Here is a 21933-nt window from a genome sequence, read left to right on the forward strand (position 1 = left end):
TGGTCAATTCACCATCCTTTCACAAATGCTGCTGCCCACCATTAAGTCTCTTATCACAGGGCATTTAAAAATAATGCCATAAAATGCATGTTGAGAATCTTTGGATCTCAAATGTATAGAAATCACATCTAAATGTCAATTCCTGAGTTAAGGAACTGACGATTTTGGCAATTGCAGTCTCTTAGTATTTAGTAGACAAGAGATTATGGTACTGTAGGTTGTTCCTTATGTGTCTGTAAGCTTTACTTGTTGAAAATATTTTTTATTGGGGCTGTGTATTTCTGCCATTGTACTGATTTGCTTACTTGAGTTACAGTCATCCTTTAATTGTTTTGGGCTGTATCTATAGGTTGAAATTTAGGACTGTCCCCTGTGTACTGTGCACCAAAGGTGACTTATCAATGTTCAGTTATTACACAGCTCCTGTATGTCTGTATTGAAGCCATATGGCTGGGTTTATTTATTTCAGTATTAAGTTATTTTATAATAAAATATCTATAGGAATGATGATGTTTGATATATAGAGGCTAAATTTTCCAAATTCATGTGTGTCTCCTCTGGGCATTCCTTTGGGATATGTTCAGATTTATGGGTTGTTGTTTTTTTTTTTTTCCCTGATTTTAAAATAATTTTCCTTTGTTGTAGGATGAGCAGTTCTTAGGTTTTGGCTCAGATGAAGAAGTCAGAGTACGAAGTCCCACAAGGTCTCCTTCAGGTATGACCCTTTAAACACATGACACCTTGAAGTTTTGTTTGTTAAGAGACTGTGACTTCCCCTTGCCTTCTCTGCATGTAAAAGGTGGTCTTAGATTTCTTTTGGAGAAATTGCTCCCTTTCCCTCACACTAAGTAGGAAGTGGCTTTATGAACTAGCACTCTTTATGGGGCTCCTCTCTGTTAGGTCACTTGTGGTTTATCTTTAATTATGCTTCTCTATGGGAACCACCTGTGGCATGGGGCTAGGTTTCTCTCGAATACTTATAAAACTTGGTAAGCAAAAATGAAGGTTACCTACTAATGATAGCATCCTCAGATTTATGCATTTTGAATTGTACAGATAATTTGACCGTTGTTTTAAACAGATGAAATTTGGTCTACTTTTGTCAAAGAACTAAAAACAAAATATTGGCACTCTATGAAACTGTTTTACCTGATCCTTGAAAAACTATGTTAAAGAAAATAAAAATGACATGGGTGTTTCCATTTATTAACAATATTTGCCATTGTTCTCACCAAGAAACTATCTAGAATGAGTTGAAATTCTAGACTTAACAGCAGTTTCCTGCGAGATGATCCTCAGTGGAAATAACATCTAATGGCTTGCAGAATTCTGTTCTGTATAAGAGAGGGAGATAGATCTTATGATGAAAAAAAATTCCCCATTTGTGCTGCCATTCTGACTTCTTGTATGGTTGTCTTTGAGTTTATGTGGGTAGACAGGCTAGTTAAATATGATGTTAGCTGTGCTTTTGGTTCTTGTCATTGACGTTTGTGATTGTTATCATTTGCATTTCATTCAAGAGTCATCATGTACTATATAGTAATCTGACTCAAACAGTACGTTAACAATTTTTCCTTTCCCAAGTGGTGATAGTATTGCTATTCTAGCTGGAAGGACTTAACCATTAGTATTCCTGTACCTGTGCCATTTAGAGAGTAGCAGTTTTCTCTTTTAAGATGTGATAAAATCTTTTTTTTTTTAAGGTGTGATAAAATCTTAAAACTTCATATCAGAAGGTGATTTTAGAGATTGTCTAGTCTAACCCTTCACTTACAGATAACAAAATGAGGCCAGGAAAAGACACGCTGAGCAGTTACTTCTGACTTATGAGTTCTTTGAGTATATTGAGGATTAAGGAAGTTAGCAGCAGAGTTGGACTTTTCTCTGTTGTGCATTTTCCTACTTGTCCACCAAAAGTTTCTTGTAAAAGATGGATTGAAGAGGTTTTCAGAATTAATAAAGGCCTGTGAGTGGCCACATTCAGATTTACCAAGATTATAAGGAATCTTGTGATGTACATCTGGGTAGAGTTTAATTTGTTGATTCACAACCCTTGATGGTTTCCTCTTGTTTTTTTTCCCTTGGCTGTCAGTGTATCTTGAATAGTCTTTTTTTTTTTTTTTTAATTTAAAAAACCCATCTATATACATTATTATTTTAAAGAAATGAAGCATAGTTTTTCTGCTGTCCCCCAGTCCATTTTGTTGTAATTTGTTGTAATTAGTATATACTGAGAACAGATATGTGAATCCTTAATCTGTTAAGAGAAGTCTCAAGTTAATTGGTGAGGAAAGCATTTATATTTAGAAAGCTCAACAATCAGACCTTTGTCGATTTCTGTTCTGTTAGGAAGCCGGTTCCATAGTCTAAAATGTTCATCATAATGGCATAAATCTCTTCTGGTGCCTGTTAGAGGAAGTTTTAACCTCAGAAGAATGTTGAGTCATATAAAACATTGAAAAGTCATGAGAGAAGAGATGTGACAGACGAGGCAACTCTTATTTATACATTTAGAAAGTACAGACAATACAAAGAATTTTAGGGAGTTCCCTGGTGGCCTAGTGGTTAGGATTCTGGGCTTTCATTGCTGTGACCAGGGTTCGGTTCCTGGTCAGGAAACTGAGACCCCTCAGCAACACCCCCTCCCACCCAAAAGAAAAGAATTTTAGAAAACTTTGGTTTTCTGAAGACTCTTAATACGTAGCAAATTGAGTTGATTAAAAGTTGGCAGATTCCTTTTATTTAGAATAGAAGAAATCTGATTTAAATAGTCAGTTTGCTCTTGACATCAATTATAGTTAAATCTTTTTTGTAATTTAAGACTGGTTCAAGAACCTATAGGTAGGGGAGTAGATTAACGGATATCTCATGCCATTTCACTGATTAGTTCACCTGCCACTGAGTTCAATGATCTTTTTCTGATGTCTCATGAATGAATATTTTTCTTTTCAGTGAAACTTTCTTAACTTAATTTGGCAAAGCAGATTGAAAATATAGCTGAGCAGCCTGTAGAAATTGGTGTGGTGTATTATTGTAGCCTATGGAAGTTGGTATATTATTGATTGGAGAGCACCTTGTTCATATTTATTAAAGCCAAAATTCTGAGTTGAAAAAAATGGGATGACTTTACTATAAATGTGTTCTCAAATGTTACTCTTGATGACTAGAATATGGAAAAGGTCATACAGTTTTTTTAAAACAGATTTTTTTTTTTTAAATTCAGAAAAAAAGCCTTGTTCACCTAAAGATGTGGGAAAATTAGTTTTGTATATTAACTGCTCAGTTGAAAACCTCTTTGATTATCTTAGTTTTTCTATCAAAAAAGGAGTTAAGGGTTCTTTTAGGTAGAATGTTATTTACTTGATTTATTTAAGGCTGGTTTTTGGTGAAAAGAAACTAAGCACAATAAAGATGTTTTATTGACTGATTAAACCCAGATAGAGTTCAGTACAGAATGACTTTTGCTAAATTATCTTCAGTTTAGTTAAGACCTAAACTGCAAAGCTAAATATATGCTCTTCATTGTTTAATTTCTATACACAGTTAAAACTAGTCCTCGAAAACCTCGCGGGAGACCTAGAAGTGGCTCTGACCGAAATTCAGCTCTCCTCTCAGACCCATCTGTGTTCTCCCCTCTAAATAAATCAGAGACCAAATCTGGAGATAAGATCAAGAAGAGAGATTCTAAAAGTATAGAAAAGAAGAGAGGAAGACCTCCCACCTTCCCTGGAGTAAAACTCAAAATAACACACGGAAAGGACATTTCCGAGTTACCAAAGGGAAACAAAGAAGATAGCCTGAAGAAAATGAAGCGCACGCCTTCCGCTACATTTCAGCAAGCCACAAAGATTAAAAAATTAAGAGCAGGTAAACTCTCTCCTCTCAAGTCCAAGTTTAAGACAGGGAAGCTTCAAATAGGAAGGAAGGGGGTACAGATTGTACGCCGGCGAGGACGGCCTCCATCAACAGAAAGGATAAAGACCCCTTCAGGTCTCCTCATTAACTCTGAACTGGAAAAGCCCCAGAAGGTCCGGAAAGACAAGGAAGGAACACCTCCACTCACAAAAGAAGATAAGACAGTAGTCAGACAAAGCCCTCGAAGGATTAAGCCGGTTAGGATTATTCCTTCTTCTAAAAGGACAGATGCAACAATTGCTAAGCAGCTCTTGCAGAGGGCGAAAAAGGGGGCTCAAAAGAAGATCGAGAAAGAAGCAGCTCAGCTGCAAGGAAGAAAGGTGAAGACACAGGTCAAAAACATCCGACAGTTCATTATGCCTGTTGTCAGTGCCATCTCCTCGCGGATCATCAAAACCCCTCGGCGGTTCATAGAGGATGAAGATTATGACCCTCCAATTAAAATTGCCCGACTGGAGTCTACACCGAACAGTAGATTCAGTGCCACATCCTGTGGATCTTCTGAAAAATCAAGTGCAGCATCTCAGCACTCCTCTCAAATGTCTTCAGACTCCTCCCGATCCAGTAGCCCCAGTGTCGATACCTCCACGGATTCTCAGGCCTCTGAGGAGATTCAGGTCCTTCCTGAAGAGCGGAGCGATACCCCCGAAGTCCATACGCCACTGCCTATTTCCCAGTCCCCAGAAGATGACAGCAGTGACCGGAGAAGCAGAAGGTATTCGGTGTCGGAGAGAAGTTTCGGATCCAGAACCACGAAAAAATTATCCACTCTGCAAAGTGCCCCCCAGCAGCAGACCTCTTCCTCGCCCCCTCCACCCCTGCTGACACCACCGCCCCCACTGCAGCCAGCCTCCAGTATCTCTGACCACACACCTTGGCTCATGCCTCCAACCATCCCCTTGGCATCACCATTTTTGCCTACTTCCGCCGCTCCCATGCAAGGGAAGCGAAAATCTATTTTGCGGGAACCGACGTTTAGGTGGACTTCTCTAAAGCACTCTAGGTCAGAGCCACAGTACTTTTCCTCAGCAAAGTATGCCAAAGAAGGTCTTATTCGCAAACCAATCTTTGATAATTTCCGCCCCCCTCCACTCACTCCTGAGGATGTCGGCTTCGCGTCCGGGTTTTCTACGTCTGGTCCTGCTGCTTCAGCCCGATTGTTTTCACCTCTCCATTCTGGAACAAGGTTCGATATGCACAAAAGGAGCCCGCTTCTGAGAGCGCCGAGGTTTACTCCGAGTGAGGCTCACTCTAGGATATTTGAGTCTGTAACCTTGCCTAGTAATCGAACTTCTGCTGGCACATCTTCTTCAGGAGTATCTAACAGGAAAAGGAAAAGAAAGGTGTTTAGCCCTATTCGATCCGAACCAAGATCTCCTTCTCACTCTATGAGGACAAGAAGTGGAAGGCTTAGCACTTCTGAGCTGTCACCTCTCACCCCACCGTCTTCTGTCTCCTCCTCGTTAAGCATTTCTGTTGGTCCTCTTGCCACTAGTGCCTTAAACCCAACTTTTACTTTTCCTTCTCATTCCCTGACTCAGTCTGGGGAATCTGCAGAGAAAAACCAGAGACCAAGGAAGCAGACCAGTGCTCCAGCAGAGCCATTTTCATCCAGTAGTCCCACTCCTCTCTTCCCTTGGTTCACCCCAGGCTCCCAGACTGAACGAGGGAGAAATAAAGACAAGGCCCCCGAGGAGCTGTCCAAAGAGCGAGATGCTGACAAGAGTGTGGAGAAGGACAAGAGTAGAGAGAGAGACCGGGAGAGAGAAAAGGAGAATAAGCGGGAGTCCAAGAAAGAGAAAAGGAAAAAGGGATCAGAAATTCAGAGTAGCTCGGCTTTGTATCCTATGGGTAGAGTTTCCAAAGAGAAGGCTGTTGGTGAAGATGTGGCCACTTCATCTTCTGCCAAAAAAGCAACCGGGCGGAAGAAGTCTTCATCACTCGATTCTGGGACTGATATTGCTTCTGTGACTCTTGGGGATACGACAGCTGTCAAAACCAAAATACTTATAAAGAAAGGGAGAGGAAATCTGGAAAAAAGCAACTTGGACCTCGGCCCAACTACCCCATCCCTGGAGAAGGAGAAAACCCTCTGCCTTTCCACTCCTTCATCTAGCACTGTTAAACATTCCACTTCCTCCATAGGCTCCATGTTGGCTCAGGCAGACAAGCTTCCAATGACTGACAAGAGGGTTGCCAGCCTCCTAAAAAAGGCCAAAGCCCAGCTCTGCAAGATTGAGAAGAGTAAGAGTCTTAAACAAACTGACCAGCCCAAAGCACAGGTACTCTTTTCCATCTTGCCTGTTAAAATCAACAGTTTCTCGAGCCGCTTCTAGGAGCAGGTTTGAGGCTGTTTCAGTTAACATCCAATTATGGGAATCAGGAAAAGACGGTGGCATTTGCAGTGGTCCTTTAAGAACAGATAGGATTTTGATAGGTAGAAAATGATAGAGGAAAATTTAAAGAGGAAGAACAGTGTAGATAGAGACAGAAAAGTATAAAATATATGGGAAGAGCAGGGAATAGCTGGACTGCTTCATGAAGGCAAGTGATGAACTAAGACCCAGAGGTGCATGGGGCCATATTACATCGAATGCCAAGTTGTTTGTACTTAATGGGTTTGGTGTGATGGAATCTCACTTAATTTTGAAGGTACATTTTTGCAGTCTAATTGTTTTACTGTTGTTTGCTATAGAAAACAGGGAGGGGGGGAATCTTTTCCCCTGAGTAGTGAGTGACTAGAACAGTAGGTAACAGGTGTTTGGAGAATTCATATGAGAAACACTTAGCCTCAAGTTGTGGTACAGAAAAGCTGTACAATTCAGTTAGTTAAGATGATGACAAACAGATCTTTGTAAAGAGCAGCACTTTTTTATTTTTTTACAAAATGAGCTAGACACTGGCCTTTTATGAGAAAACCTGCCAATCTTTAGATTGTTTTTTAAAATGGTCATGTAGTAGTTGCATGCTTATATTGACACATCAAGGTTAAAATGACCACAAACTTAGGCTCTAATATAATTCAGTGTAGTGGCACACTTACATTTAGTAATTCTACCATTTGGGAGGTCTAGCAGGAATATGATGAGACTTCTGACACCATTTTGGATGTTTTTGGTTAACCTCCTAGTGATAGGAGCTGCAGCTCCCTAAAATGTGAGACATTTCTGTTTGGAGCTGTGGCCTTTTATGCCTCCATTTGTAAGTTATTTCCCCCTACTTCTCTGCTGATCAGAGAAACAGTCTGTTGTTTGATACGCTCTATTTAAACGAGACTGAACTCCTTGATAATACAGACTGGCAGCTTGAATTTTTTTGAGGGGAATTTTAAAGTAGTATAATTGGGAATAGAAGCTTAGTTGATTTCTGTTTTTTTATTAGAATCCTTTTCTGCCAATTTTAGAAGTAGGTGATTTCTATGTATTGATATGGCATATCAGCTGGGGATAACTAGAGTTGTATGTGTTGACTCTAGACTATAATAAGTTAATCAACTATACCTTGGCTTCATTCAATTTTGTTTTCAACACAGATGGTTGTTATTGTTTGTTCTGGGCTTGCCTCCCTCTCAGGGTCAAGAAAGTGACTCCTCGGAGACCTCTGTGCGAGGACCCCGGATTAAACATGTCTGCAGAAGAGCTGCTGTTGCCCTTGGCCGAAAACGAGCTGTGTTTCCTGATGACATGCCCACCCTGAGTGCCTTACCATGGGAAGAACGAGAAAAGATTTTGTCTTCCATGGGAAATGATGGTAGGTTGGGGATGACCTTGGGTTTGTGTGCTGATCATCCTGCGGGTACGTAGTGGGCTCTGCACAGCATTGTATATTAGGCTGGGCCCCCCAGGAACCAGATGTCAATGGGAGGATTGACCAGGTAAAGATCTTATTAGAGGAAATGCCTGAAATACAGGGAGGGAGTTGGGAAAGCTTGGGGGAGCTGTCAGCCTACTCTGTAGGTCTGACCCTAGTAAAGGAGAATGGAAAGGAAGGCCTGGCAGAATCTTCCTGGAGGCCGTGCAGTTGGAGACAGCTCAGCAAGGCTGTCAGGGAGAACACGGACTGTCAGGAAGTCTCATGTCCCCTCGGAGCAGGGCCTACCTTAGTGTCACTGCCATACTCATCACAGACTGAGAGCAGCCCTTGTGGTGAGTGTGGCCTCTGTACCCCTGGATTTCAGAGTGCCGCAGCTGGGGCCCGTGGTCAGTTATGCTCTCTGTGGTTGGAGGTCCTAAGACATATTCTCATGGTTTTATATCGTACCTAAACTCTGGGTGACTGCTGAAATGAAATTTAGAGGTTAGAGTCTTCAGAAGCCTTCAGTTCATATTCTTGACTTTTGGTCACACTGTATTTTGTTTTCAGTGTTTGGATTTCTGCTGTTGTCAAGCTGCAAGTTGTAGGCATTTAGAAACTTTTAAGTAATTACTTAAAACAGGCTCTGAGTTCTGCATATGACTATTATAGTGAATTTCATTTCTGGTGTTCCAGTTAAAAGAAGGTTTGAATGTGTATACTGACATCAGTAGGTTGTGAGAATCTCCCCTCTGCTCACGGGAAGGAACCAGATACTCCCTCAGAGCTGATGACGCATTCCTTTAACAGACAAGTCATCGATTGCTGGCTCAGAAGATGCTGAACCTCTTGCTCCACCCATCAAACCAATTAAGCCTGTCACCAGAAACAAGGCGCCTCAGGAACCTCCGGTGAAGAAGGGACGGCGATCCAGGCGGTGCGGGCAGTGTCCCGGCTGCCAGGTGCCTGAGGACTGTGGTGTTTGCACTAACTGCTTGGATAAGCCCAAATTTGGTGGCCGCAACATAAAGAAGCAGTGCTGCAAGTGAGTGCACGTCCCCCCGGGGGGCTGGCCTTGGCTGCTGTCCTGGCCTGTCGCAGAGAAAACGCGTCCCAACACCCGGTGTGCTTGTGCTGAGTCTCTTCGAGTTGCACAATGAGTTGCACAGTTGGACTTTGTGCTGTGCTAGGTTTGGGTCGCGCTTAAATAAGAAAACCTTGGGGGCAGTGCTGGGAACCCTCTATATTTGTTCAGGTCAATCAGGTAGCCCTTAGCCACATGGCTGGTTAGCACCTAAAACGTGTTTGGTGTGACTGAGGAACGACACTTAAAATTTTCATTTAATTTTAAACTTAGCCACATGCGCCTAGAGCTACCATTTATCCGAGCAGTTCTGATGGGTTACTACTTAAATGCTGACAAATTTAGGCATAGTATTTGTTAGGTCAGCTGAAATTACCTTTTTGGCATTCAGGAAATATTGGTGACATCAGTCTCTCTGCTGTCTAACTCTCAGAATGTTTTCATGCCTGTGGAAGCCTCTCCCACCCTGCACACAGCTTGCAGAAACTTCGTTCCCTGACCAGGAACTGAACCCGGGCCATGGCAGTGAGAGTGGAAGTCCTAACCACTGGACTGCCAGGGAATTTTCTGGAAGTTTTGATTACTCTACCTTTTCCCTCTTTTTTTAGTCAGTTGTAAAAGCACTTTATACTCTCTGGGATAATTTGTTTAAAATGGATCCAGAGGGTTGCATAAACAGAAATTTTGGTGTCTGAATATCTCATCAGGTGCCTGGCACCAGGAATAGATATTATCCATAAATATTTGCTGAATGAATGAATAACATAAATGATTTATATAAAATATACTTGGGAAAAATGCTGCATTATTTACTTAAGGTGAGACAGTTTCTAGGACAAACTAGGTAGTTCTGGGCTTTGGTGTAGTCTGGCCCTGAGCAAGAATCTTGTCTTGGTCCCCTTAGTGGAAAGAAGTGAGACAGTTCACAGATCAACAAAAAAGGTGCATGATAGCAAGATAAACTTGCATTAAAATAGGCATTGCAGTGGATTCAGTTTAATTTTAGATTTCAAATTGAGTTTCATTAAGTTGAGGACTGAATTATATATATCCAAGCCCTAAGACAGACCCTGTAGCATTATAGTGGTAGACAAAGGATTTGTTGGGTAGTTTCAGTCCATTTTACATTCAGATTACTATGAATATTAATCTCATAAGAAAGCAGAACTAATTTGACTACAAGAAATAATGACTGATCGTTTTATGTGGTGCTAGTCAGTACTGGGAAGCAAGATATTTGAGTCCCATTTTAAAAATAAATTGATAATTTCTCCTTTAAATTTTCGAGGTGGGTTAAATTGCTGATCAAAGGATTCAGAGACTTGGATTTAATCTAAATAATGAGCAGTCCTTTTTTCAACTCCCAGAATGACCCTGGATAAAGTTTAACTGATTCTTGCCCTCAACTGAACACTTGTTTCAGTTGCTTCTCCTAAATGAAGTTTGCTTATGGTATTCCTTGTTATTCTAGGATGCGAAAATGTCAGAATCTACAATGGATGCCTTCCAAAGCCTACCTTCAGAAGCAAGCAAAAGGTAGTGTTATAAAAAGATTGTTTCCAAAATGCTTCCTGCTTTAATGTCATGTAGTTGTGTATACCTAGTGTAAAGAGAACACGAGTTTCTTTTCAAGAACTGCTCTTTCCCAGGGTGGTTGTTGAAGCTGGGTGATAGGTACATGAATGTTCATTTTACTATTCCTTGGAATATGTTTGAAAATTTCCTTAATAAAAATTTTTAAAAAATCATATAAAATTACATTATGTTTCATTTCCTTAAAGTACTAAAAGTATACCGATTTGACTTGCCAACTTGGCATTAACTTTCTTGAGCCTTTCAGGGTCAATGTTAGCTGTAGGAAACTCAGACTAAGATTTTTACATTCCTATACTTCTATTTTATTTATTTTTATCATCATTATTTATTTAAATAATGCTGGGCCTTCTTTGTGGCACTTGAGCTAGAGGGTCTAGCGCCCGTATCATGAGGACTTCTCTGGTTGCAGCGTGTGGGCTTAGTTGTGGCATGTGGAATCTTAGGGATCAAACCCAAGCCTCCTGCATTGGTAGTGCAGTCTTATCCACTGGACTGCCAGGGAAGTCCTTTTACTTATATTTGCAATAAATTTTCTCGTGTAAAAAATCTTGCTTTCTGCACCCCCCTCCAGCTGTGAAAAAGAAAGAGAAGAAATCTAAGACCAGTGAAAAGAAGGAGAGCAAAGAGAGCAGCACTGTGAAGAACTCGGTGGACTCCAGTCAGAAATCTACCCCATCGGCAAGAGAGGATCCTGCCCCTAAGAAAAGCAACAGTGACCCTCCTCCCCGCAAATCCGTGGAGGACAAGAGTGAGGAAGGGAACACCGCCACCCCAGGACCTGAGGCCAAGCACGTGGCCACGCCCGCTTCCAGGAAGTCCAGCAAGCAGGTCTCCCAGCCGGCACCAGCCATCCCCCCACAACCCCCCAGCACAGCACCACCGAGAAAAGAAGTTCCCAAGACCACTCCCAGTGAGCCCAAGAAAAAGCCACCTCCACCTCCAGAGTCAGGTGAGTGAGGACGGCAGATGGAGCAACCAACACAGGACACTGGAGTCTTAAACAGCATCTGGAAACCTGAAGTGTCTGTTTTTAAGTCTTCGGTACAGGAAAATTAGCTCTCTTCTAACTGTTAAATGATAATAAAAAATAGAAGCGAAAACCAGTTAAGTTGGGGATACTGTGTTAATTTCCCATTTAAAGCCTAGAGTTTAAATAGTTTTTTGTTTTTTCTAATGCCCCCTTCCTCACAGGGCCATCAGTCCTAGAGTCATCATTGCTATTTAACATTAACTGTTGAGTGGCATCTGACTGCAATTTATTTTGAATCCTTTAGGTCCAGAGCAAAGCAAGCAGAAAAAAGTGGCTCCTCGCCCAAGTATTCCTGTAAAACAAAAGCCAAAAGAAAAGGTGAGGAGAGATTTGTTTTCTCTGCTATTTCTCAAGCATGGGTTCTGTTCTGGAAGGTGGCCCAGTCCTGAACAATTACAGGATTGAGTGATACTGCATTTTTGCTTCTATGTAGATGGCAGTGGAGTTTCTTAAAATTAGCATACTTCAGGTTTAAGCTTTAGCTCCCTTTTCTCCCCCTGGTTGTTTTCCCTTTCTTCGTAACCCCACATGCTTATGTGTACATTACAGACTGCTTAGTACAATTTTTCCCCCCCTCAACCTCCTTTAGCAGTATTTGTCTATAACAATCACCATTCTCTGTGTCCACTATTTTTATTTTATTATGTGGAGACAGGTCTTTAAGAATCTTCTGATTCTTTCTGTGCCCCCATAATGGTGTGCATGCACATCTAGGCCAACGCTTTGGAGCACATGGGCAGCGCTGAAAAGAGAGGCAAATGCCAAGCTCTTATTAAGTCGTGCTCCAGAGTCATTGTCTGTTTCTAACTGTGATGATGAAGCGTGGTTCTGCTGCAAATTTGAAATCACTGATGATCACAGAGCTGGGAAAATTGTCTTGAATCTCATAGGCAGGTTACACAGATGTGGAGCGATCAGCTCCAGATTTGATGTGTGCAACTCCAAAGATCTAGAACAGTGGCAGAATAACCTGCTCCCTTCTCATCAGCGTGGCTTCATTGTACTGACAGCCTCAGCAGGCATCATGGACCACAAGGAAGCAAGACGAAGATGCATGAGAGTGAAAATCCTGGCATGTTTTTTCCAGGGATATAATACATACGTGCCAATAAAATGCCTCAGTGGGGGTGGGGGGGAAACTGAAGATTGCTTCTCTGTCTCTATAGGATACTTAAATGGGAAGCATGTTTTCCAGAACTAGTAGTACGGTTTGTTGTTTGCGTTGTTATTTGTTGTGAGAATGAAGGCAAGCCGGATGTGGATTTGTTCTTTATCTATCTTCTGTCCCTGCAGGAGAAACCACCTCCGGTCAATAAGCAGGAAAATGCAGGCACTTTGAACATCCTCAGCACTCTCTCCAATGGCAATAGCTCCAAGCAGAAAGTTCCAGCAGATGGAGTCCACAGGATCAGAGTGGACTTTAAGGTAAAAGTGTTCCGTGACCACAGAGTGTATCGAGTTCTATGGACTTTATGCACTTATTTTAATTTTTTGTCCTTTTGGCTGTCTTTATTGCTGCATGCAGGCATTCTCTAGTTGGCGGAGAGTGGGCTACTCTCTAGTTGTGGTACACGGGCCTCTCACTGTGGTGGCTTCTCTTGTGGAGCACAGGCTCTAGGCGCACAGGCCTCAGTGTTTGTGGCACAGGGGCTCATTAGTTGTGACTTATGGGCCCTGGAGTATCTAGGCTTCAATATCTGTGGGGCATGGGCTTCATTGCTCTGTGGCATGTGGAATTTTCCCAGACCAAAGATTGAACCCATGTCCCCTTCATTGGCAGGCACATGCTTAACTACCCTGCCACCAGGGGAAGTCCAAGTGTTGTGGACTTTAAATCAGGAAAATGATGTTACCTGGAGAAGGAAATGGCAACCCACTCCAGTATTATTGCCTGGGAAATCCCATGGACAGAGGAGCCTGGTGGGCTACAATACATGGGGTCACAAAGAGTCGGATACAACTGAGTGACTAACACACACACACACACAATTGCCTTACAATGGTGTGTTAGTTTTTGCTGTGCAACAGTGTGAATCAGCTGTGTGTATTCATATATCCCTTCCCTCTTGAGTCTCCCTCCCACTCCTCTAGGTCCTTGCCGGGGGCAGTGTGGGTGGGTGAAGACCTGCCATTAATAGATGGGTTCAAGTGTGTAAGAGCTCTGGTCACTTGTTACCAGGTCAGTCTGTGAACTGACTAGAGGGCAGAGGCATGGAGACAGCCCTGCCCATCTTGAGCTCTAAAGTGCATTTTGATGAGAACCGTGTCTGAGGAAGTGATTGTTTCACATAGAAATTATCAAACCATGATGATCACTTGAATAAGCCAAACTCTAAGGGAAATCTAGTCCCAGTACATTTTTGCATTGTGGTTAACAGGTGATCCTTTTAAGAGATTGTGTTTGAGATTTAAAAGTTTCAAAGCAGCAGTTTTGAACTCATTGAAATGAAGTGTTCTTGACGTTTTGGTGTCTCTCTCTTTTTCTGCTTTTCGTCCTTATTTTCCATGTAGTGTTGTGTCATATGGCTCTTGTAAATGATCTTTCTCTCTCTCCACAGGAGGATTGTGAAGCAGAAAATGTGTGGGAGATGGGAGGCTTAGGAATCTTGACCTCTGTCCCTATAACACCCAGGGTAGTTTGCTTTCTCTGTGCCAGTAGTGGCCACGTAGAGGTAAGATCTCCTGCTTCTTGGTACGTCAGACAGTATGAGAGATTATTTTGCTGTGATGAAACAAATCATTATATTCTGTTTCGTTGGTTTATAGCAGGCACTATACCCTGTTTAAACCAGCAATTTAAATGTTTTTGTTTTTTAGAAATTTCAGAAAGGAGTCTGCTTTTTTTTTTTCCCAGAAAATACTTTATTTATTTATTTATTTTTTTATCCTCTTTATTTTTTTAAAATTTTATTTTATTTTTTAAATTTTACATAATTGTATTAGTTTTGCCAAATATCGAAATGAATCCGCCACAGGTATACAAAAGGAGTCTGCTTTTTATTAGAGTAGCAGTTACTGAGTGTGAAAGTTTTAACAGTTTCATTTCTTATAATATAGAGTTCTGATTTTTCTTCTAGGTATCCAAACAAATGATAAATGCTTTTCTAGAAAAAGAATTGCTCTTGGTAGTCATTTTATAGTTTTGAATAGCAAAACTACCTTGTCTGTAAAGAGCTCTCAGCAATTAATAAGAAAAAGGAGTAACACCCAGTTTAAAAAAATAGTCTAAAGACAGGAATATATAATTCACAAAATGAGAAGTAAAAACATGGTGTGCGGGGAATGTCAAACTTTCCTATTACCATACACTGTAAATTAAAACATGATAAAAAGGATCAAGTGTAAATGGAGACTTCCTGTTTCTGAAAATCTAGTTAGAATCTTTCTGAGAAGATTGTTTGGAAATATGTATTTGTCTTTAGAATGGATATACCCTCTAACCCAGCACTTGCACTCCAGGCATTTATCTTGAGGATATAATTAGGTAACCCGGCAAATACGTATAGGTATGTATATATGTGTTTCTATATGTATACATGTTTGTATGTACATATGATAAACAGAAGGGCTTATTTCAGTATTTATGATAATGAATAATTGGAGACAACTCCAGAAGTTATCAATAAGGGGCTGCTACCTTGGTTCGGAGAAGGCAATGGCACCCCACTCCAGTACTCTTGCCTGGAAAATCCCATGGACGGAGGAGCCTGGTGGGCTGCAGTCTATGGGGTCGCTAAGAGTCGGACACGACTGAGCGACTTCGTTTTCACTTTTCACTTTCATGCATTGGAGAAGGAAATGGCAACCCACTCCATGTTCTTGCCTGGAGAATCCCAGGGACGGGGGAGCCTGGTGGGCTGCTGTCTCTGGGGTCGCACAGAGTCGGACACGACTGAAGTGACTTAGCAGCAGCAGCACCTTGGTTAAGATAATTATAAGACACGCATATAATGGCAAATATGAAGTCCTTAAGATAATATAGGTTCATATTGACATGGAAAGATGTCCATGACACAGCACTGAGTTAAAAGAGCAGGTCACAAAATAGTATGTAAAGCACAATCCCATTTTGGTTTGGAAAAATGTTTTTGAAATATATACATAGGAAGAATTCTGAACGATTTACACCAAAATCTTAAGCATGTAGTCGGATTATTGGTGACTTTTATTATTTTCTTTATTTTTTTCAGTGTTTTCGCAGTATTTGCCACGTGTACAATAAAGGAGAAAAAGATAGCACAGTTCTAAATAGGAAAGAGTAATATTTTCATTCATGTAATTCTCAATTCCTGAATACCTCCTTAGCTTATTATCTCATATGTATTCTGAGGTCATAAAACCCAAAGCCAAGTTGTAACCAGATGTTAAACAATCACTGGCTAAGAGATTCAGTCCTGCCCACTTGCTGTTTTATTTTTATTTTATTTATTTTTTTTTCCCCACTTGCTATTTTAAATTATGCATTAGCAATATTACAAATTATTGCCTGGTATTCATTCTTTGGGCTTCCCTGGTGGCTCAGATGGTAAGGAATCTGCCTGCAATACAGGAGACCTGGGTTCGATCTCTGGGTTGGGAATATCTCCTGGAGAAGGGCATGGCAACTCACTCTAGCATTCTTGCCTGGAGAATCCGCATGGATAGAGGAGCCGGGCAGGCTCTAATCCATGAGACTGCAAAGAGTCAGACATGACTGAGTGACTAAGCACAGCACAGCACAGCACATTCATTCTTTGCTTCTCTGGTGGCTCAGTGGTAAAGAATCTGACTGCCAATGCAAGAGATGCAGGTTTAATCCCTGATCCAGGAAGATCCCCTGGAGAAGGAAGTGGCAACCTGCCTCCAGTATTCTTATTTGGAAAACCTTCTGGACAGAGGATCCTGGCAGGCTACAGTCCATGGGGTCGAAAAAGAGTCAGACAGAACTCAGCGACTGAATAACATCAATTCATTCTTTAAGGAAATATTTTCTTAGCGCCTGTTACAAACAATATATTGTTCTAAGTGCTGAGGTTGCTTTAGATAGCATTGAAACTAAGACTATTCAATCTGTAAGTGCCAGGCATCTACTGTATCTCTTTTCCTACTTAATCTAAGGCTTTGCATGCACACACATGCTCCCCAAAGGAATAACTTACTTTTGTAACACCAGTACTTCAGCTTCTGTGTTAAAACAGGTTGCTTTTTTCCCCAGAGTATAATTGCTCAAATTTAAATTGTATAGCTGTGCATAGCAGTCCCACAGGATTCCTAAAAACTGAATTAGCAAATGAACAGCACACTGCCCACACTGCGCTCCTAAAGCACAACCAGTAATTGGTGAGCTCTCCCACCATTGAAACCTTTTCTACTGACATGATTTCGGATTTACAGAAAAGCTGCAAGAGGGGTACAAAGAATTTCCGTATACCTTCTACCTGGATTCTCCAAACATTAATATTTTTAATTTACCTTATCCTTTTCTCTTTGTATATGTATTTTACAGAATAAGAAATAAAATGTATATGTTTTACATGTAGACATTTTTTCTTAAATTTAAGAGTAAGTTGCAGACATAGGCCCTTTTAAAAACCTCTAAATATTACATGGTGTATTTCCAAGGACATCCTCTTATATAATCACAGTATAATTATCAAAATCAGCAAATTAACATTGGTATGTTACAGTTATCTAAGTAGACTTTATAGTTTTGGCCCACTAATTCTTTCATGGCAAAAGAAAATTATGAGTCACCCTCATTTGAATTTTTGAAAATCCCTGTTTCAGAATGAGAATAACATGTTTCTAAAATAAGAGATGGGAAGGACAGACCAGAACTTACAGTTGTTTAGAAGGTTGTAGAAAACTTTTAAAACCCTCCCTATGTCCCCGTACGACAGTCTTTTACATTGCCTTAGTGCTTTATTGATAACTTCTTTTATGATACTTAGCACATTCTATTAAATTTTTAGATTATATATCTATTTAATTATTCTATTTTATTTAAAAGTATTTATTTATTTAGTTGCACCGGGTCTTAGTTACAGCATGCAGGATTTTTTAGTTGTGGTACGTGAACTCTTAGTTGTGGCACGTGGGATCTAGTTCCCTGACCAAGGATGGAACCTGGGCCCCCTGCCTTGCAAGTGCAGAGTCTTAGCCTCTGGACCGCCGGGGAAGTCCCCACTTGGTTATTTTATAATTTTATTATTACTGCTTTAGTCCTTGGAAACTCCTGCAGTTCCCAGTATTCTGCTTTTTTTAACATAATCACTGCTTAGTGAACATATTGAATAAAAAGTATATACTACTGGACTTGTAAAGGTCAAGATAAGCAGGTAGGATTTGGTTGGTATTTCTGCATGGTATTTGATAACCTCTGTGCTCCTGTCTTACCCTAGTTTGTGTATTGCCAAGTCTGTTGTGAGCCCTTCCACAAGTTTTGTCTGGAGGAGAACGAGCGCCCTCTGGAGGACCAGCTGGAAAACTGGTGTTGTCGCCGCTGCAAGTTCTGTCATGTCTGTGGGAGGCAGCATCAGGCTGCAAAGGTACAAAGCTGGTGATGGAGTCACTTAGCGTATTACTCTCTCTCTCCATTTCTGCCTTTTAATTTAGAATTTTTGTGTCTATATTTTTTCTCTCTAGGCTTAGTCTGGTTTGACTATTTAACGCAGTGTAATCATTTGCCATCAATATAGCAGAAAATGTGATATTTGATAAAATCCTCGAACCTGCTTCATCAAAATGTTTATCACTGAGTACCTTTGGCAGGAAGTAAATCCCTATGCCTTGAGAGTAATTTATGAGGAAGTTTAAACTGTTACAGTGATGTGCTGGATTTACCTGAGAAGTATGAAATGGGGTACTAAGTGGTAGGTGTTCACTGGAGGTGAGATGACATCCACCGTTTTGCTCTCTTATTTTCCTACAGCAGCTGCTGGAGTGTAACAAGTGCCGAAACAGCTATCACCCTGAGTGCCTGGGACCAAATTACCCCACCAAACCCACAAAGAAAAAGAAGGTTTGGGTGAGTACACACAAGGTGAACTTTGAGGAATTGTCCTGGGGCCGGGCTGTCGGGCTTGCACAAGCTGTAAGAGGAATATGCTGCTTGAGGGAAGAGGAGCCGTTCCAGTCGAGAAGTCAACTCTGGAAATGGATTTTTTAAAGATCTTCTTAAATAAGAAGAGATATTAAAAATAAGAAGTTCCGATTGACTTTCCATCTCTTCCAGATCTGTACGAAGTGTGTTCGCTGCAAGAGCTGTGGATCTACGACTCCCGGCAAAGGGTGGGATGCACAGTGGTCTCACGATTTCTCACTGTGCCATGATTGTGCCAAACTCTTTGCTAAAGGTAACTCAGAAAAGCTAGCTTAGTCAACTTTTAGAGGTTGTTCTTAGCGTTTGGGAGGCGAAGTGGACACTGCAGTGGAAGGACCATTCTTGTCAAGGATGCCGTTTAGACACATTTCCTGAGTTTCTGGTCTTGCTCTTTTCTTGACACACGGAATTGTAGCAACTAAAAAGGTTTTCTTATCTTTTGGGGTGTGAATTAAGGAGATTTTTTTTTTGACAGGAAAGTTGGATTTACTGGTGGGCATGAGTAAGGATGGGACACCACCAAGGCTGTCATGCATGCAAGACTCGCCACTTATCCAAGGGGCCACAATTAGGGATGTATTTGACCCACCCCCACCACAGCCATCTGGGATAAGCTGCTTTTGAGGAAGAAGAGCCATTCAGTCGAGAAACAGAAAAACATTTGGAACCATGCTTTCAAATTCATCCCTGTAACACTTAATAAATCCCTGCTTCTTAGAGATGTGGCTCTTTTGGCAGCCAGGGTACTTGAACTTGGCCCTGCAGAGGGCCTCAATCACAGGCTTCTTGTTCTGCAGCTTGGTGCAGATGGACATTATAATTGGCCAATGTGGACCCTGGGCACTGTGCCTTGGGGCTCTCCAGAGGCTCCTGATACAGTTGTCTGGAGCATGGATTGGGAACAACATGCCAGTCATGAATGTCCACTGGAAAGGGCTGTCTCTAAGATCCTTTAGGGCAACCTGTACAGGTAACAGACTACCTATACCACCAAGGAGGCTGCTGTGTGCAGCCATCGCACACTGGGCCCCCATGGGAGAAGAGCACAGTCTGCTTAATTGGCTGCAAAGGGGACTGTTTATAGTAACTCACCACAAAGAAATGCTCTAAAGCATTACTTCCCAAAGTGAGGTAAATATACATTTGATTGTTTCAGAAATGATTTTAGGTGATACCGAGCCCAGGATTTTAACAGTTGTGTTAGAAAAAGATTATAGGCAATACATTAAACTGACTTAGGATAATAATGATACAAAGTTCACTGTTGAAGTTACTTAAATTAAGCAAGTCAACATTGTATATTAAGTAAAAATAATAGGGGATACACAGATAAAACAAACTGATGAAGATTGTATACTTTTCTGAATTTTAGGAAACACTGCTCTAAACTCTAATGTAAAAGCACTAGGAATAAGGGAGAAGTATAAATTAAGTGCGTCTTTTACCTTCTCTTTTTTAAAAAACTTAAACATTTCTTTGGAATGTTTAAGAGAGAGAGTTCTGTCTTCCATTCTTTTTCTATTATGTTATCTATAAAAGGCTACCTTGTGACCTTTAAAAATGGGTCTAAAGAAGAGAACTAGTGGAATATTCTGTGAGCTCAGAATAATCCTGACACATTACACATGTGTGAACATTTCATGGTAGATGCAGGCTGGCATTTGTAAGTAGTTTCAGAAGCAGACTGTGGTGGCTTACATTTTAGATCAGATTGACCATATGTTAGTCAAGGGCCTGCTGAAAACTTTGCTTTGCTTTCAGGAAACTTCTGCCCTCTCTGTGATAAGTGTTATGATGATGATGACTATGAGAGTAAGATGATGCAGTGTGGGAAATGTGATCGATGGGTCCATTCCAAGTGTGAGAATCTTTCAGGTACAGAAGGTTGGAGTCTTTTTTATTACAATTTCCTTCTTTCTTGGTACACTGCACTAGTAGCCCCAAAGTACTATAAATATAACACTGCATAACATTACAGTAGTGCTGTTACTTGAAGTCTTTTTAAGTTTATTTTTTGGTCTCTAAAATAAGATCATTGTATTACATTGTGTTCATTTACCTTGAACACATTCTTTAAAATACTTAAATGTTGTCCTTTGTGGATACCATAACCTGTTGGCTCTCCAGTAGCTGAATCCTGAGTTAGTGGTAATACTGTCCCTTTGGAGATCAGTACATAGGAGTTCTTAGGGGGTGTGAGAGACTTAACGTTTCTAACATACAGCCTGATGTTAAGTTCAGTGGAATAACTTCCTCTTTTCCCCCTCTTCCACTCTGAGAGCACCTTGTCACAGTAGGTTTTTGTCTCCCCAGATGAGATGTATGAGATTCTGTCTAATCTGCCAGAGAGTGTGGCCTACACGTGTGTGAACTGCACAGAGCGGCACCCTGCGGAGTGGCGACTGGCCCTTGAGAAAGAGCTCCAGATCTCGCTGAAGCAAGTACTGACAGCCTTGTTGAACTCTCGGACCACCAGCCACCTGCTGCGCTACCGACAGGTAGGCCCAGGTGTCGTTCTGTATCCTGAGAACTTGCTCTTTGGTTGTTTTGACCTCATTGTGGAATGTGTTGGTTGTTGTGCCTGTGTGCTTCCTAATTTGTTTTCTTTTGTTTCATTCTTCATTTAGATTTGTAGAGTTCCTTGTTTTGGCCTTTGGCCAGTAAGAAAAACTTCAGCACCAAGAGTAAAATGTTTCTCTGGGGTAAAAAGAAGGAAGGGGCCATGTCTCTTTCAAAAGTCTTGTTGTTGTAATACGAAATCTGAACTTTGTAATTCTGAAGGCTACAGGGAGTCCATGAAGGACTTCACTCAAAAGAGTAACCTGATGAGAGTTACTTTTTCAGTTCAGTTCAGTTCAGTTCAATTAAGTTGCTCAGTCATGACACCATAGACTGCAGCATGCCAGGCCTCCTTGTCCATCACCAACTCCTGGAGTTTACTCAAACTCGTGTCCATTGAGTCGGTGATGCCATCCAACCATCTCATCCTCTGTTGCTCCCTTCTCCTGCCTTCAATCTTGCCCAGCATCAGAGTCTTTTCACATGAGTCAGTTCTTCGCATCAGGTGGCCAGAGTATTGGAGTTTCAGCTTCAGCATCAGTCCTTCCAATGAATATTCAGGACTGATTTCCTTTGGGATGGACTGGTTGGATCTCCTTGCAGTCCAAGGGACTCTCAAGAGTCTTCTCCAACACCACAGTTCAAAAGCATCATTTCTTCGGCGGTCAGCTTTCTTTATAGTCCAACTCTCACATCCATACATAACTACTGGAAAAACCATAGCTTTGACTAGATGGACCTTTGTTGGCAAAGTAATGTCTCTGCTTTTTAATATGCTGTCTAGGTTGCTTTTTAGAGGAGGGAAAAAAATAGCTGTAACAATGACTTGAGTGAGACAGAAGATTGGCGAGGACTGAGCCTAGAGGTGGGAGCCAT

General features: G+C 41.2%; 1 protein-coding gene and 1 non-coding gene across 8 annotated transcripts in view; one reads left to right on the top strand and one right to left on the bottom strand.

Moving 5' to 3' along the window:
* KMT2A (lysine methyltransferase 2A) overlaps positions 1-21933 on the top strand; it is a 77945-nt gene that overhangs the window by 24840 nt on the left and 31172 nt on the right. For 3 of the 7 annotated variants that reach the window (XM_070803499.1, XM_070803504.1, XM_070803502.1), the window contains 14 exons: positions 646-715; positions 3544-6197; positions 7488-7665; positions 8518-8752; positions 10263-10327; positions 10959-11336; positions 11662-11735; positions 12711-12842; positions 13976-14089; positions 17798-17944; positions 18328-18423; positions 18631-18751; positions 20260-20382; positions 20812-20996. In XM_070803499.1, coding sequence (XP_070659600.1) covers positions 646-715; positions 3544-6197; positions 7488-7665; positions 8518-8752; positions 10263-10327; positions 10959-11336; positions 11662-11735; positions 12711-12842; positions 13976-14089; positions 17798-17944; positions 18328-18423; positions 18631-18751; positions 20260-20382; positions 20812-20996 — 4572 coding nt within the window. The remainder of the gene's footprint in view (positions 1-645; positions 716-3543; positions 6198-7487; positions 7666-8517; positions 8753-10262; positions 10328-10958; positions 11337-11661; positions 11736-12710; positions 12843-13975; positions 14090-17797; positions 17945-18327; positions 18424-18630; positions 18752-20259; positions 20383-20811; positions 20997-21933) is intronic. The other 4 variants (XM_070803501.1, XM_070803503.1, XM_070803505.1 and 1 more) reach the window with 3 other exon arrangements.
* LOC139176208 (small nucleolar RNA SNORA70) lies at positions 19433-19566 on the bottom strand. The gene has a single exon (XR_011560662.1). It is a non-coding gene; the product is annotated as a small nucleolar RNA SNORA70 (small nucleolar RNA).

This window comes from Bos indicus, chromosome 15, assembly GCF_029378745.1.
Source record: "Bos indicus isolate NIAB-ARS_2022 breed Sahiwal x Tharparkar chromosome 15, NIAB-ARS_B.indTharparkar_mat_pri_1.0, whole genome shotgun sequence".
Taxonomy (NCBI): Eukaryota; Metazoa; Chordata; class Mammalia; order Artiodactyla; family Bovidae; genus Bos; species Bos indicus.